The sequence below is a fragment of the Elgaria multicarinata genome, chromosome 22, assembly GCF_023053635.1.
Source record: "Elgaria multicarinata webbii isolate HBS135686 ecotype San Diego chromosome 22, rElgMul1.1.pri, whole genome shotgun sequence".
Classification (NCBI taxonomy): domain Eukaryota; kingdom Metazoa; phylum Chordata; class Lepidosauria; order Squamata; family Anguidae; genus Elgaria; species Elgaria multicarinata.
This window is the reverse complement of record NC_086192.1, coordinates 11,307,994-11,322,878: the sequence shown is the minus strand read 5'-3', so window position 1 is coordinate 11,322,878 and position 14,885 is coordinate 11,307,994. Positions and strand designations below refer to the sequence as shown.

At 51.0% G+C, this 14,885-nt stretch overlaps 1 protein-coding gene across 1 annotated transcript in view; it reads left to right on the top strand.

The window, feature by feature from the left end:
* The window catches only part of ULK2 (unc-51 like autophagy activating kinase 2), a 55,229-nt gene extending 43,537 nt beyond the window's left edge, over positions 1–11,692 (top strand). Inside the window, exons 19-27 of the mRNA XM_063146471.1 lie at positions 473–675; positions 2,186–2,295; positions 3,257–3,403; positions 3,977–4,185; positions 4,826–5,004; positions 5,799–5,917; positions 7,083–7,240; positions 9,055–9,190; positions 9,687–11,692. Coding sequence (XP_063002541.1) covers positions 473–675; positions 2,186–2,295; positions 3,257–3,403; positions 3,977–4,185; positions 4,826–5,004; positions 5,799–5,917; positions 7,083–7,240; positions 9,055–9,190; positions 9,687–9,751 — 1,326 coding nt within the window. The 3' untranslated portion in view covers positions 9,752–11,692. The remainder of the gene's footprint in view (positions 1–472; positions 676–2,185; positions 2,296–3,256; positions 3,404–3,976; positions 4,186–4,825; positions 5,005–5,798; positions 5,918–7,082; positions 7,241–9,054; positions 9,191–9,686) is intronic.
* Positions 11,693–14,885: the final 3,193 nt, after the last annotated feature.

Here is a 14,885-nt window from a genome sequence, read left to right as displayed (position 1 = left end):
TCAACATCGTTCTTTTTTGCTATACCTCTTCTCACTGTAACGCTACATGTCAATTTATCATGAATGGCAATATCCCACACTTCTTTACACCATTCTTCAATACAATAATCCCCTTGAATCTTCCAGTTCCTAGTTACAATTAACCTTGCTGCAGTCAGCAAATTTGTTACCAATCCCTTAATTTCTTTTTTGCATTTTAAGTCTTCGTATGGTGAAAGTAATGCAACTCTTGGTGTTTCTTCTATCTTCATTCCATCCAATTTGGATGGCTTTAAAAGGGGGCTGGATAAATTCCTGGAGGAGGAGAAGGCCATCCATGGCTACTAGCCCTGATGGTCGCGTGCGACCTCCGGTATCAGGGTTCTAAACGCAGGAAGCGTTTTAAAAGGGCCGCTTCCCCGGCCCAGCCGGCCTGGGTGGGAACGAAAGCGGACTCGGCGTGATCCTTTCCCCGCCTCCCTTTTCCCTTTAGGCGACGGCTCCTTTCAAGATCCCGAAGACCCAAGCCTCCTCGAACTTGGTGGGCCTGGTGAGCCGCCAGGGGCCGGCCGACGTCCCCTCGCAGCCGTCGAAGGACGTGGGCGAAGCACGAGCGTTCCCTCACTTCCACTCGGCTCAGGGGAGCGAGAGGCAGGCGGAGCAGCAGCAGCAGCACGGGAAAACCGTCTTTGGCAGGTAGCGGTCGCCGCCCCGCAGCGTTTCGGTGTCAGCCCAGGTGCCGCCCGCAAAATAATTTCCGCGCTTCGAAGCTGCCCTTCGTCCTCCCAGTAGAAGCTGAGGTAGCACAAGAGCTCCTGAGCGGTCGACGAAACACGACTAGGAATCCACGAAGTAGAACTCCAGACCTTTGGGACTTCAACTCCCAGCATTCCTCAGCCGTGGGCAGGGACTTCTGGGAGCTGAAGTCGAAAGTGGTTGGAGATCTCTCTTTTGCCCGCCCCTGCGCAGGCTCTGGGGTGCTCTTCTCAATCTTCTCTCAGCCGGTGGTGCCGCCCAGTGAGCGGAAGGGGATGATGGGAGCTGTTCACAGGCACGACATCACCGCAGTTTCCTTCCTTCTTTTTCAAAACACTTTACAGTCAGCTTGCAGTGCCCATGGGAATGAAGGGTGTTCATAGAACCGTAGAGTTGGAAGGGGCCTATAAGGCCATCGAGTCCAACCCCCTGCTCAATGCAGGAATCCACCTTAAAGCATGGTTGTCCAGCTGCCTTTTGAAGGCCTCCAGTGTGGGAGAGCCCACCACCTCCCTAGGTCACTGGTTCCATTGTCGTACTGCTCTAACAGTCAGGAAGTTTTTCCTGATGTCCAGCCCGAATCTGGCTTCCTGTAACTTGAGCCCGTTATTCCGTGTTCTGCTTCCTGGGATGATCGAGAAGACATCCTGGCCCTCCTGTGTGTGACAACCTTTCAAGTATTTGAAGAGTGTTCTCATTTCTCCCCTCCATCTTCTCTTCCCCAGGCTAAACATGCCCAGTTCTTTCCGTCTCTCCTCATTTCTAGTTAAGCTAATGAGGCAAAGAGCTCCCTTTGGCGTTGCGGTTGCATCACGCATCATTTCAACACTTAGAATCATAGAATCATAGAATAGCAGAGTTGGAAGGGGCCTACAAGGCCATCGAGTCCAACCCCCTGCTCAATGCAGGAATCCACCCTAAAGCATCCCCAACAGATGCTTGTCCAGCTGCCTCTTGAAGGCCTCCAGTGTGGGAGAGCCCACGACCTCCCTAGGTCACTGATTCCATTGTCGTACCGCTCTAACAGTCAGGAAGTTTTTCCTGATGTCCAGCCGGAATCTGGCTTCCTTTAACTTGAGCCCGTTACTCCGTGTCCTGCACTCTGGGAGGATCGAGAAGAGATCCTGGCCCTCCTCTGTGTGACAACCTTTTAAGTCTTTGAAGAGTGCTATCATGTTTCCCCTCAATCTTCTCTTCTTCGGGCTAAACATGCCCAGTTCTTTCAGTCTCTCTTCCTAGGGCTTTGTTTCCAGACCCCTGATCATCCTGGTTGCCCTCCTCTGAACACGCCCCAACTTATCTGCGTCCTTCTTGAAGGATGTTGCTGTCCAACTCGTCAGGAGACCTCCAGGCTGGGGACAGCCACTCTTCACAGCGTCTTCCCTTCCCAGCCCAAGTGGAAAAACTGAGTTTTGCCGCTTCAGAAAAACTCTCCGCTCTTCCATCCTAGGTCCGTCAGTACCGGCAAGTTGTCGGATCAGCAGGCGAGGGCCGCTCTCGGCGGCCAGCTCTACCAGGGCAGCACAGACAGCCTTAATACGGAGCGGCCGATGGATACCGGTAAGGGGGACGCCGGTTACATGAACTCCTGGCTAACTCCACAGGAGAGGAGGCTTCGGGCGATGCGTCATTGTCAGTCGCTTATTAGATTTCGTAACGTCTTTTTCAAAAGGCTCATCGACTCCTCAACGGGGTTCAAACCTACGTGTTTTTAAAAACTAGTTAGATACGAAAGCATCCCGTAAAAACAACTGGGAAACGCCAGTGACAATGGCAAGGAAGCCCACTGATGCATTAAAGAGTCCATCAAAGGCTTGGAAATGGAAGGGAGTTCTTAAACTGGCTAGATTAAATATTGGCACCAGGTGGGTCTTGGTGGGGAGAGCGTTCCACCATCGGGTGGCCACCGCTGAGAAGGCCCTGTCCGGCGTTGCCATCCCAGCATAACCTGTGGAGAATGTGGATAGGGAGACCTTTTCCTCCCTTTCCCATAATACTAGGTCCCAACGGGATCATCCCATGAAGCTGACCAGTGGGAAATTTAGGACAGGGAAAAGAAAGGACTTCTTCACCCATCGCAAACTGCGGAACTCATTACCGCAAGATATGCTGATGGCCACCAAGTTGGATGCGCTTTAAAGGGGGGCGGGGGCGGATAAATCCCTGGAGGCGAAGGGGAAAACATACACCACTGGCTACGGAAGTCAAAAAAAAAAACCTATGGCAACAGGAAAAGGTCCCAATTATCTCGTTCGCCGCATCAGTCCCATCACAGAACTAGACAGAAAACCGTTAGAAACTGGGCCTACGGAAACACATCCACAGCAACACCCAGAAATCACTGCTGTTCCCCTTTCTCCATTTGACATGCTTGGATTTAACATTTTGTAGGGCTGCTGGGTTTTTGAGGGAGGGTTCTCTTGGGGGGGGGCCTCCCTGACAACCCTGTTGTGCTCAGCTTGTCCTTGTGGATCCTATGAGGACGCCCTCATGAGGACTAACACGCTGCTCTTCCCCACAGCTCCAGCAGGCGCCTGTGGCGTTGCGGCGGTGCCGCTTCCCGTGGGTGCGGGTTCGAGGGCCGTGATGTTTACCGTCGGCTCCCCTCCGAATAGTGCCACCCCTCCAACCTGCACCCACATGATCCTCCGAGCCCGGACGACGTCAGGTGAGCGCCAGGCTTCCTCCGGGGGGGGGGGGGGAGAAATGACCGAGAACAGAAACCTGAAGTTGCCCCGAAGTCTCTTTCCACAATCGGATGGCCACTGCAGAGAAGGCCCTGTCCGTAAATCCTTAAGGCGACGGAAGCAGAAGCTTCAGAGCAGAGCGTCTTGGGAGTCATGGGCCGGGCGGGGGCAGGCGGCAGAAGGGCCTAGCAGGCGGCGAGGAGGGCGGCCCAGCCTTTCCTGGCTCGAGCCACGTCTCCTCACCCACATCGCTCCGTGCAAGCCCCGTTTGCCGGGAACGAAAACGGCCGTGTTTTCTAATAGTCCCTTTTACTTCCGACGTTCGCTTAGGGTGTGTCGAACTTTATGTAGCCGAAACCGGCACCGCCCGTGTGCAAGAGGGAGCCGTGCGGCAGCTCCAAAATTTGCACAAGTCGTCCCCCCCCCCAAAAAAAAATACCTTGCCAGGGACAACTTCAGGTGTGTGTCGGGATGTGTGTGTGTGTCGAACTAGACCTACCTGGTCAGACTGCTGAAGTGAGCGTGCCCCCGTGTGTCCGTTCCTGCCCTTCCAGTCGGCTCCAGCAGTTCCGGAGGGTCTCTCTGCTCGACCAGCGGCCGCGTCGTCATGGGTTCCCCGCCGGGGATTTACATGGGCTCCTCTCCTCCCGGCGCCGAGATGGCTCCGTGCCTGAAGTTCATGCCTTACGGCGTTTCGCCTCCCAGCCTAGAGGGGTTCATCACCTTCGAAGCCCCCGAACTGCCGGAAGAAACTTTGATGGAGGTATGGAATGAGGTCAAACACTCGCACATTTTTATTATTATTATTATTACTGCATTTCTATCCCGCCGTTTTTCCTCCGTGGGACCCAAGGTGGCGCACATAATCCACCTCCCTGTATTTTATCCTCATAATAACAACCCTGTGAGGTGGGTTGGGCTGAGAGCCTGTCTGAGAGCCCAGTGGGTTTCCGTGGCTGAGCGGGGACTAGAACCCGGATCTCCCGCCTCCCAGTCCGACGCTCCAACTGCTAATTTTAATGCTTTGCTACGTAACATCGGTGAAGCTACAGATCTAGTCGTTTTCTAAACTGTTTCCTTCCCCGCTTTAAGCTTGTAATTACAGTGGTAACGCAGCCGTCTTCGCCTGGCTACGCTCATTTAATTCGGGTCGCGAGAGGGGAAAGAGACCACGGTCTGATCCTGCCAGGTTCTTCTTGCGGTTCTTCTGTTCTTACATGATTGCCTGAAGACCTCCACCGACGTTTCGGGGGGCAGATTCCGAGTCTCTAGTTTTTTTTCGGGGGGTGGGGGCTGCCCTGGAGAAGTCCCCGTTTGGCAATGGCTTCAGGGCACTGAGCAAAAGCTTAAGCTGGCCTCTTGGTTTCCTTCCTCCCTCCACCCACCCCCCCTCCACCCGCCAGAGAGAGCACACGGACACGCTCCGCCACCTGAACCTGATGCTGGCCTTCACGGAGTGCGTGCTAGACCTGACCGCCATCCGGAGCGGCAACCCGGAGCTGTGCAACTCGGCCGTGTCGCTCTACCAGATCCAGGAGAGCGTCGTGGTGGATGAGATCAGCCAGCTGAGCAAGGACTGGGGGTAGGTGCCCACCGTCTGTCCCGGCGGGGAGTGGGGGTGGGTGATCTCTGTGGAGCCTTCTCCCCCCCCCCCACCGGAAGCGTGTTCAGATTTCATGAACCTCCGCATGTTTGCAGAGCACTCTGGAGTGTATTTGAGGGGCACACTCAGATGAGCTGAACTCTGTAAGTTTTTTTATTATTATTATTTTAAGAGTATTTTTATCCTCCGCCAAAAGGCTCTCGGAGCGGCTTACAATTTATCAATAAAGAAGGCAGTCCCTACCCTCAGGCTTACATTCGAAGTTGAGATAGACGTCAGGTTTTGTTTTTTACCAGCGACCCCAACTTGAAGCAGCCTTCTTCATAATTTAACCCTTTTAGCACCAGATTTAACAGTCCTGGGAGGAGGAAGACTGATTTGGGGGCTTTTGAGCCCCGAGAGAGGCAGGGGAACTTGCCCTCTCTTCCCAGCCTAGGCTTATGAGTAGCTGAAAAACGCCCCGCAGCCTATGAAGCAACGGCTTTAGACCTGGGGACAGGACAGGACACTCGGCGTGGCGTCTGCCACGAGGACCTGGGTTGCTTTAAATCGTACAATTCAAACAAGCAAGCCTTTCATGAGCCTCCGCATGTTTGCAGAGGACTCTGGAGTGTATTTGAGGGGCACACTCAGATGAGCTGAGCTGTGTAAGTTGAGATGGACTTCAGGTTTTGTTTTTGACCAGCAACCCCACCGCGGGGTGTGTGTGTGTGGTGTGTGTGTGTGTGTGTGACAGCAGAACTCCTGACAACGGCCGCCTTTTCTCTCCCCAGGCAAGTGGAGCAGCTGGTCTTGTACATGAAAGCGGCCCAGCTCCTGGCCTCCTCCCTGCACCTGGCCAAAGCACAGATCAAGTCGGCCAAACTCAACCTCTCCACCGCTGTCAAGCAAGGTGCGTCGGTCGCTTCGCCGGCCTCCCCCACCCCACCCCACCCCCGCGGGGCCCTCTGCCACCTCCTCACGCCTCCCTCCCTGCGAGCTCAGCAGCTGCGGTGGGAATCATCATCATCATCATAATATATTTCTTACCCACCTCTCTGATTGGATCGAGGCGGGGAACAACAGCTATTTATTTAGTTATTTAGTTATTTATTACATTTCTATACCGCCCAATAGCCGGAGCTCTCTGGGCGGTTCACAAAAATCAAAACCAAAGTATAAAACAACAGTATCAAACCATACTATAAAATGCAATGTAAAAGCTCAACCAGATCAAAACAGCAGCAATGCAAAATTACGAATTTAAAACACCGAGTTAAAATGTAGTTATAGGCTGTTAAAATGCTGGGAGAATAAAAAGGTCTTCACCTGGCGTCTAAAGGCATATAATGTAGGTGCGAAGCGAACCTCTTTAGGGAGCTCATTCCACAGCCGGGGTGCCACAGTGGAGAAGGCCCTGCTCCTGGTAGCCACCTGCCTCACTTTCTTTGGCAGGGGCTCATGGAGATGACCTTAGGGTCCAGGCAGGTACATATGGGAGGAGGCGTTCCTTCAGATACCATGAAATACATAAAATACTGATTAAAAACATGGTATGCACTGTTTAAAAACATCCTAAAAGCATCCTAAAAACATGTTAAAAACATCCTAAAATTCCACCAGATAGGCCTGCCGGAGAGATCAGCCTTGATAACTTTCTTGAACGCTAAAAGATTGTCAAGCTGACGCGTCTCCTCCGGCAGGCCATTCCACAGTCTGGGAGCAGCAGAAGAGAAGGTCCTCTGGGTAATACCCGTCAGCCTAATTTGGGCTGGCTGAAGGAAATTCTCCCCAGAGGACCTGAGTGTGCGGGGCGGATTGTACGGGAGAAGGCGATCCCGCAGGTCGCCTGGACCCAAACCGTGTAGGGCTTTAAAGCTGCTTCCTGGCTGCTGCTTCCTCCGTCACTGGTTTTCAATCTGCGTAAAACGCCCAGAGTGCTTCGGCTATGGGGGCAGTATAGAGATGTAATAAACGATATTTTAAATCGGCGGCGGCACCAGTGAGGATGAGCCGGCGGGCCCCGGATCCTCTGCTTCACAACCGTTTCATCTCTCTCTCTCTCTCTTTCTCTGCAGTTGTCAAAAACCTGAACGAGCGGTACAAATTCTGCATCGCCATGTGCAAGAAACTGACGGAAAAGCTCAACCGGTTCTTCTCGGACAAGCAGAGGTTCGTGGACGAAATCAACAGCGTCACGGCCGAGAAGCTCATTTACAGCTGCGCTGTGGAAATGGTAAGGCCACGGCGGCAGCCACGGACGGGGAACTAGAGCGAGGCCGGGGGCGTCTTTCCAAGATGCCCGCCGTGGGCCTCGCCACGGTTGTTTTCCAAGCCAAGTTGCCTCTCATTTCGCTGCTCCTCTCCTGGATAAATATAAGAGCCGCACGAGGCCCACGTGCCTCCATTAAAACGGACGCAAACGAATTAAAGCCGAGAGGCCGAGCTCTCGGGGATTAATTAAAATCGCTCCAGCGCTCATTAACGCCTCCTCTGCACGGCTCGGAAAGTCGCCGGGGCACCCCATTCCCCGCCTCGTCTGGCAGATCTTTCGTCAGCCTCAGCTTAGTAACGAGTTCGAATTCCCCAAGCGCTGCCAGCCCCGGTGGGGGCGATGGGGAAAATGTTCCGAAACGGTACCATATATAACGTTAGCGGCGGCCGCGGCAAGGCCGGTCGAAGCAAAAAGGTTCTGCTGCGGCATTTCCAGAAGGCGTTCAAAATTCAGAGGGCCAGGGGTGTGGTTGGGGGTGGGGAAGGGATAGATGCGGGGTGTCTTTTTTTGCTGAGAGTCCCTTTCCGGGAGCCCTTGTCGTTCCTGCTCAGCCAGGGCAGGCTGTTTGAAGCCTGTTGGAAGGCGTAGAAACTTGGCGAGTGTCTCTTTCCACGGAGGAGAGTGCATTCTGCCCTCCAGGTTTGAACGTCCTTCGCCGTCCTAGCGAACGAGGGAAATCCCTCTTCCCTACGGTTTGCGGTCATCCACATCTTTGGGAAGCTCAGCAGTTCTTTTCTGGGTGGTGCCCACCTGGCACCACGGGCATCCGCACCCCAGGTCGAAGCCCCTTGGCAAGACCCAAAGCCAAAAATGCAAATATAAAACCGTAACGCCCCCATTGCCAGAAGCCTAACTCCTGGTGCCTGTCACGCAGGTATTTTTCTCAAGAACGGTTGGAAGGGGAATGAATAGCGTGGAGCATCCGGTGATGACTTCGATGTGCACCCCCTGGCTCATTTCCTCTTCCCACCCTCCTCCAAGGAAACCTTCGCGTGCATTTATTCTGTTGGTTTATTCTGTTTCTTTCCTCCAAAGCCTTCCCCTCACCCCGTTTCATTTATTCTTCCGACAACCCTTTGAGTTAGGCGAGGCTGAATGATTGGCCTCTGATCCAAAGCCACCCTTGGCTGAGCCAGGATTTGAACCTGGGTCGTCGTCTTCAAGTCCCAACCCTCTATGCCCTTTTATACGACCCTTCAAAAGTGATGAGACCAGGACAGCCCGCCCGGATGTCTGCGCACGGAGTTTCTCTTCTTTAAGACCATCGAAAGCTGCCTTATACTGGCTGGGTGCGCACAACCCGACAACCCAGAGTGTGGGTTGTCGCCGAACCGTGGGTCGCTGCGTCGTGCAAACCCGGCCGTGCAAACAAACCGCGGGTTGTTAGCCACGAACCACCCGCGAAGAGAAGTTTGTTGCTGGGTGGTGAACTGCAGGTTGTTCGTGGTCAGCAAACCATGTTAGCGCGGCTGGATTCACCGCACGCAGCCACCCACGGTTCAGCAATAAACCATAGTCAACCCATAATCCGGCATCTCAGGTTGTGCAAACCAGGTCCCAAAACCAGAGCTGTCGAGACTTGACGGACAGCAGCTCCCCAGGGTTTCCAACAAGATCTAGCCCTACCGGAAGAGGACGGGCATCGGACCTGGCTCTTAACCCCTGAGCCGCGCTCCCCCTCCCCATTCAAGTCTCCTTTTTCCGCCAGTCGCCTTTCGGCACCCGCGCTCTCTTCTCGGCCTTCGGGGCTGACCCGTCTCTCCCGCTCTCCCCAGGTGCAGGCTGCTGCCCTAGACGAGATGTTTCAGCAGACGGAAGACATTGCGTACCGGTATCACAAGGCAGCGCTGCTGCTGGAAGGCCTGGCGAAGGTCTTGCAGGATCCGGCTGACATCGAGAACATCAACAAGTGTAAGGCGATGTGGCAGGTCCCATTTGCTGGACGCCTGACATTCTGTCTTACACACACACACACACACACACACACACACACACCACAACAACAATGCGTTTGTTGCTCAGTCCACAGAACGTTGCAACACATACAAACTTGACATTTGACTATACTACATATGGTAAAAATTACATACGGTTCAAATTGCAAAGCTCTCAAATCCGTAACGTGCGATAGTAAGATGGGAGCACAGCCGACATACAGAATGAGCGGGGTTTTATTATTACGATTTATTTGGAGTATATTTAGCCTGCTCTTCAACCCCCAAAGACCTCTGGAATGGCGTACTTAGAATCAATCAAAATAAGATTGTCCCCGCCCGGCAGGTTTACAATCTAAAGAAGTTGCGACACACAAGGAAAAAGGCATGGGGAGGGAAGAGGAAAAAAACCCGCAGTCTTTTGGTTGGCATAGCCCCTCTCATCTTCTTAACGCTTTCTCCTTTGCTTTCAGATAAAGCGAGTATCGAACGCAGGCTCTCGGCCCTGTGCTGCACTGCTGTGGCCGTTTATGACTAGGAGCCGGTTTGCCCGGGACCACTCGACAGACGTTCTGCCGTAGCCAAAATCGCCGGCCGCTCTTTCCCCTGTCCCAAGGAGGGGCGGCTTTGAATTCTCCGTGGTTGTTCTACCAAAGAAAAAACAGAACGCGGTCATTTCGCAAGAGGGGAAGGAATCCCAAACGCGTTTGGAGGTCACCTGCCTTACGGCTAATCCCGCCTCGCCGCCCCTTTGCCGAGCCGCCAGATTTAAAAGATCCGCCCTGGGGTGCGTCGAAACGACTCCTTGTTTTCTTACAAGAAGATGCCACAAAGAAACAAGGCTTTCTTCTTTAGCCAGAACGACAGGCTTCCCCGTCGCGGGCGGGAGGAAAAAAAAAGTTTCTCTTTTGGAACGAGACGGTGGAATGAAGACAAAACCGTGCATTTTGTGACGCTTGGGGGTGCTGTTAGATTTGGGCCTGAGTTTGGATCTTGTAAACACTGCACCTTTTTTTTTTTTTAAAAAAAAAAGGCTAAGGAAAATGATGGACCTTTTACTTTATTTTTTGAAGTGGGCAACCTCTATCCAGAATCCCTGATGATCGTGGATACTACAACACAAGCTTGGACGTTTTTTCTCCTTCCGAATCCCTCCCCCTCCCCCCAACACTATATTGCACTAATTTACTAACGTAACTGTGTACTTGTTTTTTGAAGGAAAAACACACACCCGTTAATTAAAAAAAAAAAACCAGAAAAGGCACAACAAGGAACTCTGAGCAAGAAACCATTTCAGTTCACTGTATACGTTTTAGGAAGGGGGGGGGGAAACCGTCAACAACACCATCACCCAGAAAACCAAACTTTTCCAAAATTTCAAATATAGCTTCTTAGGGAGACGTTCAGACGAAACGTGTACAGACCCATCTTCATGTGGACGTTCCTATTTGATACCTACCTTTTTGTCTAATACTTGAGTGACTCCGTTACTCTCTGGACTCTTTCGGTAACGTTAAGAAGTTGGTAGTGGCTTGGATATTCTCTCTCTCTCTCTCTCTCTCTCTCCCTTTCTCCATATAAAGGTTTGGTTGCTTAGTTCCGTCGTAGCATGTGTGAAAATGTGCATTATTGCCTGCTTTGGATGTGTTATCAGTTCCCCCCACCATGCCGCTGTATCCTGGGGTCCCCCCCCCCCGCTCCGGACTGTCCTAGAACACACTATGGCAGTTTTGATCCGTTCTTTCGTGGATCCGTGTTAAGGCTCTGAAAGAGACACGGAATTAAGCATCTGTATAGCATGGACTTTTCCTAAGACAGCAAAAAGCATCAAGGAATCAGGGTGTTTAAGGATGTTCAATATCCTTCGCCGTCTCCATCCTCCGTCCGTTCGAACTTCAAGGTGGTTTTTCAACCCGTGACATATCCAGACAACTTATCTCTGCAAACGGTTCCTCTTAATTTTGAGAGGTTTCCCCCTCTCTTTTTTTTTAAGCGTCATCACTCCGCTGCTTGGAACACTTGAAAAACACAACAGAACAAAATCATTTCGAACCTTTTTTTTAAAAAAAAACGGTCAAGCCATCCTTTGGCGGGCGGTCTCCGGCGTTCAAACACGGTCAGCTTTCATCGACGAACGGAAAATCAAAAAACCACACATTTCTGTTATGGTCTCCTCCCTCTCCCCGCCTTCTTTTTGTTTTGACAAAAGTAATGTACTTTTTACCTTTATTTATCCGTACGAGAAATTCCAGTGGTTAATTTGAAAGTGTCTTTGTTTTGTTTTGTTTTAATTTATACGACGTTTGTATTTTTAGGTCTTTAATACAGTGTTTCTACTACCTCTCCTTTGTACGTGCATGCGTTTCTTCTTGACCCATAGAGTAATAACTGAAAACAAACCAATCCTGTGGCATAATTTTTATTATGGCCTGTATAAATGTATATTAAGGTTAAAAAATAAAACAAGAAAGTAATCCGATACGCCAGAACGTTTTTATGTATAACCCAGAGATTGAATCTTCAAATGGTCATCAAGAACTCATGCTCCTTTTCTCAGAATCCTAGGCCACAGCTAGACCTAAGGTTTATCCTGGGATCATCCAGGGTTCACCCCTGCCTGAGCACTGGATCCCCTGTGTGTCACCTAGATGAACAGGTTTGACCCCTGGACGATCCAGGGATAAACCTTAGGTCTAGCTATGGCCCTAGAATCGTAGAGTTGGAAGAGGCCATCAAGTCCAACCCCAAGCTCAATGCAGGAATCCACCCTAAAGCATCCCTGACTGATGGCTGTCCAGCTGCATTTTGAAGGCCTCTAGTGTGGGAGAGCCCACAACCTCCCTAGGTCACTGGTTCCGTTGTCGTACTGCTCTAACAGTCAGGAAGCTTTTCCTGATGTCCAGCCGGAATCTGGCTTCCTGTCGCTTGAGCCCCTTATTCCGTGTCCTGCACTCTAGGAGGATCGAGAAGAGATCCTGGCCCTCCTCTGTGTGACAGCCTTTTAAGAATTTGAAGAGTGCTCTCATGTCTCCCCTCAATCTTCTCTTCCCCAGGCTAAACATGCCCAGTTCTTTCAGTCTCTCCTCATTTCTAGTTAAGCTAATGAGGCAAAGCGCTCCCTTTGGCGTTGCGGTTGCAGCGAAAGACATCGGAGGATGCATCCAGTGTGAGCGTCTGGGGAGATTCTAGACTGGTCAGCCAGTTGGAGCTGTTGCTGAAGAGCAGAAGATGGCCAGTAGGAGAATGGACTGCAGTTCATCCGTAGAGCTGTTTTGCAGGCAGACGGTCCAGGTTCGATCTCCGTTTTAAAAGGATTAGGTAGGAGGTGATGGAGAAAAGACCTTTCTCTTCCCGAGACGCCCTTGGAAAACGACAAGCATGAATAGACAATCAGCTAGATGGACCCATAGACAAAGCAGCCGTCATACCTCTGTCATAGAACCAACCAACTGCTTCACTTGTAGACATTTGTAGGTTCCATCCCCAGCATTATATTAAGAGGATCAAGTTCATCCATTCGTTCGTTGATGACATTTCTATCAACGCCCAAGAGCCAAAGCTCTCTGGCCTGTTCACAATGCGACGAAGCATAACGTAAGCCCCTGAACGTTCACAGATGTAAAACCGTTTGAAAGAAAGTTTAAAAACCGTTAGCGGTGAAACGATTGGAGCCGGCTTAAAAAAAAAAAGTATGCCGTCGAATGCTTGTGAGTAGAGGAAAGATGTCCATGTTGGCACTAGTTTTCTCTTCAGACCGGTTCATTGACGGGTTGCTCCAGCCCATTTTTGAACTTGAAGGGTAGAATTGTGTTTTGAATGTGCATGCCAAGTTTCACTTCGGTATCTGGAATGGTTTTTTAAAAGCTGCATTAAAGAACAAAGAAGCAGAAACTGCTGGCATCTAACTTCACTTGGCAAATGAACATTTTCAGAGAGCGTTCCACAATTGGAGCCACCACCGAGAAGGACCTCCGAGAAGCGGCAACGGATGCGGAAGACCCCTCTGTGTACGGGATGCTGAAGAAACTCTGGCAGTTAGACCATCCTGGGCTAGACAGACACAAATAGGTTGAACTAGGAGAAGGCGGTTTCTTACGTAAAATCTCCCCTTCCCATGGGGTTTTTTGGCCCTCGGTGTGAGAGCTACTGGTGGTGTGGCTCCGGCCACAAAGGGTGTGGAGTTGTATCTTGCTGCCGCCTAGCAAGGCCTGTCTCTTCAGGATTGCCTGTTGCACACCTCACACATCCTGGCAGATTTTGCCACTGTGCAATGATAAACGGGATTTCCGTGGTCTCTCCGTGGCAGCAGCACTGCTCTGGTTGGCCACAGGGTGGCACTCGCAAGCTATTCCCCATTCCAATCTCTGGTTCGCTCACAGCTGAGCAAGCAAAAATGTCCTGTGTGGACAAGGAGAGGAGGGCAGAAGGAAAACCTCATATATTTCAAGGCCATCTTTTTGGCCAGGGGGTCTTGATCCTCGTCAGAGAGAGCCAGGTGAACCGCTTCCATTGAAGAAGGGGCAGACCCTCCCTGTGTTTAAAGTTTCACTTTGACCTGTAAGTCTGAAAGGCAGCGATTCTGAAAGGGAGAGGGCTGATGGGTTGGGGGATCCACTGCCCCTGGTGAGCCCAGCCATGGAGAACCAAGTCAGTCCCTTTGCCTGTACAGGGTAGATAAGTTCGTTTTAAACAATCCACAAACTATTTAAGTTTCTTTACAAATAAAGAAGAAAATGCACGCACGACCTCAAACACACGTCCCTTTAACAGTATATTAACAGTATATAGAGGCAACGGTTGCATGCAGTTAACATTTAAATAAGCAAACGTTTGCAAACAACTTTGGTCTAATTTTTCTAACTTAAAAGACGGTAGCCTTCTTGCCAAATGCGCCCTGCGTAATCCCACCGTGTAACTGTGGAACTGTCTGCTGCAGGTCTGTTTCCACCCTTGACTTTTCCATGTGCAAATTGCGGCGTTTTGGATTCGGCCGCTGGAAGAGTTTTTAGCGGTCTGTTCTCCCCGCGTGAGATTTTTCATCGCTTGACATTCATTCTTTTAGCGGTTTTATTTGTATTGGTGGCCTGTTCGTGTGTGTTTAAATCAATGAATGCTTTCCTGCAAACCACCCTGATTACGCCCTACTGCAATAGAAGACACGAGGTGTAAAATTATCCTAATAAAATGAATAATTTGTCGTTGTGCTCCAAAATGGGTGGACAACTCATGGCCCCTCCAGATGTTAGGATGGAAAAGAAAGAATAATTCTCAGGGTGTAGGAAAATAAAAATGAACGCATTGGGAGTTGACAAAGGGAATCTGGAGATCTGGAATTCGGCTGGATTTCGAATTGAAACCCTTGGGCGAAACGATTTGGGAGGGAAGTGAATTCCTAAGGCCTGACATCACTTGCTACCAGGCAAAAAATGTCGCCATTTTAGCTACAGCCCGCTGGGCCACGTTTCCTTCCCAAACCTGTCCTGCTGTAACCAGATCGTGCAAGGCACATGGGAATCTGTATCCCAAGCGCCTGCTTGAACACTCCTGAGTGTGATTTCCTTGATCTTTTAAAAAGTATTATAAATCCATAAATCAGCCCACGCCCTGCTGGCCCACTTCCCGGTTTGAATTCTTGGCTCCAAATGACACGAAAATCGGTTGTGGGTAAAGGT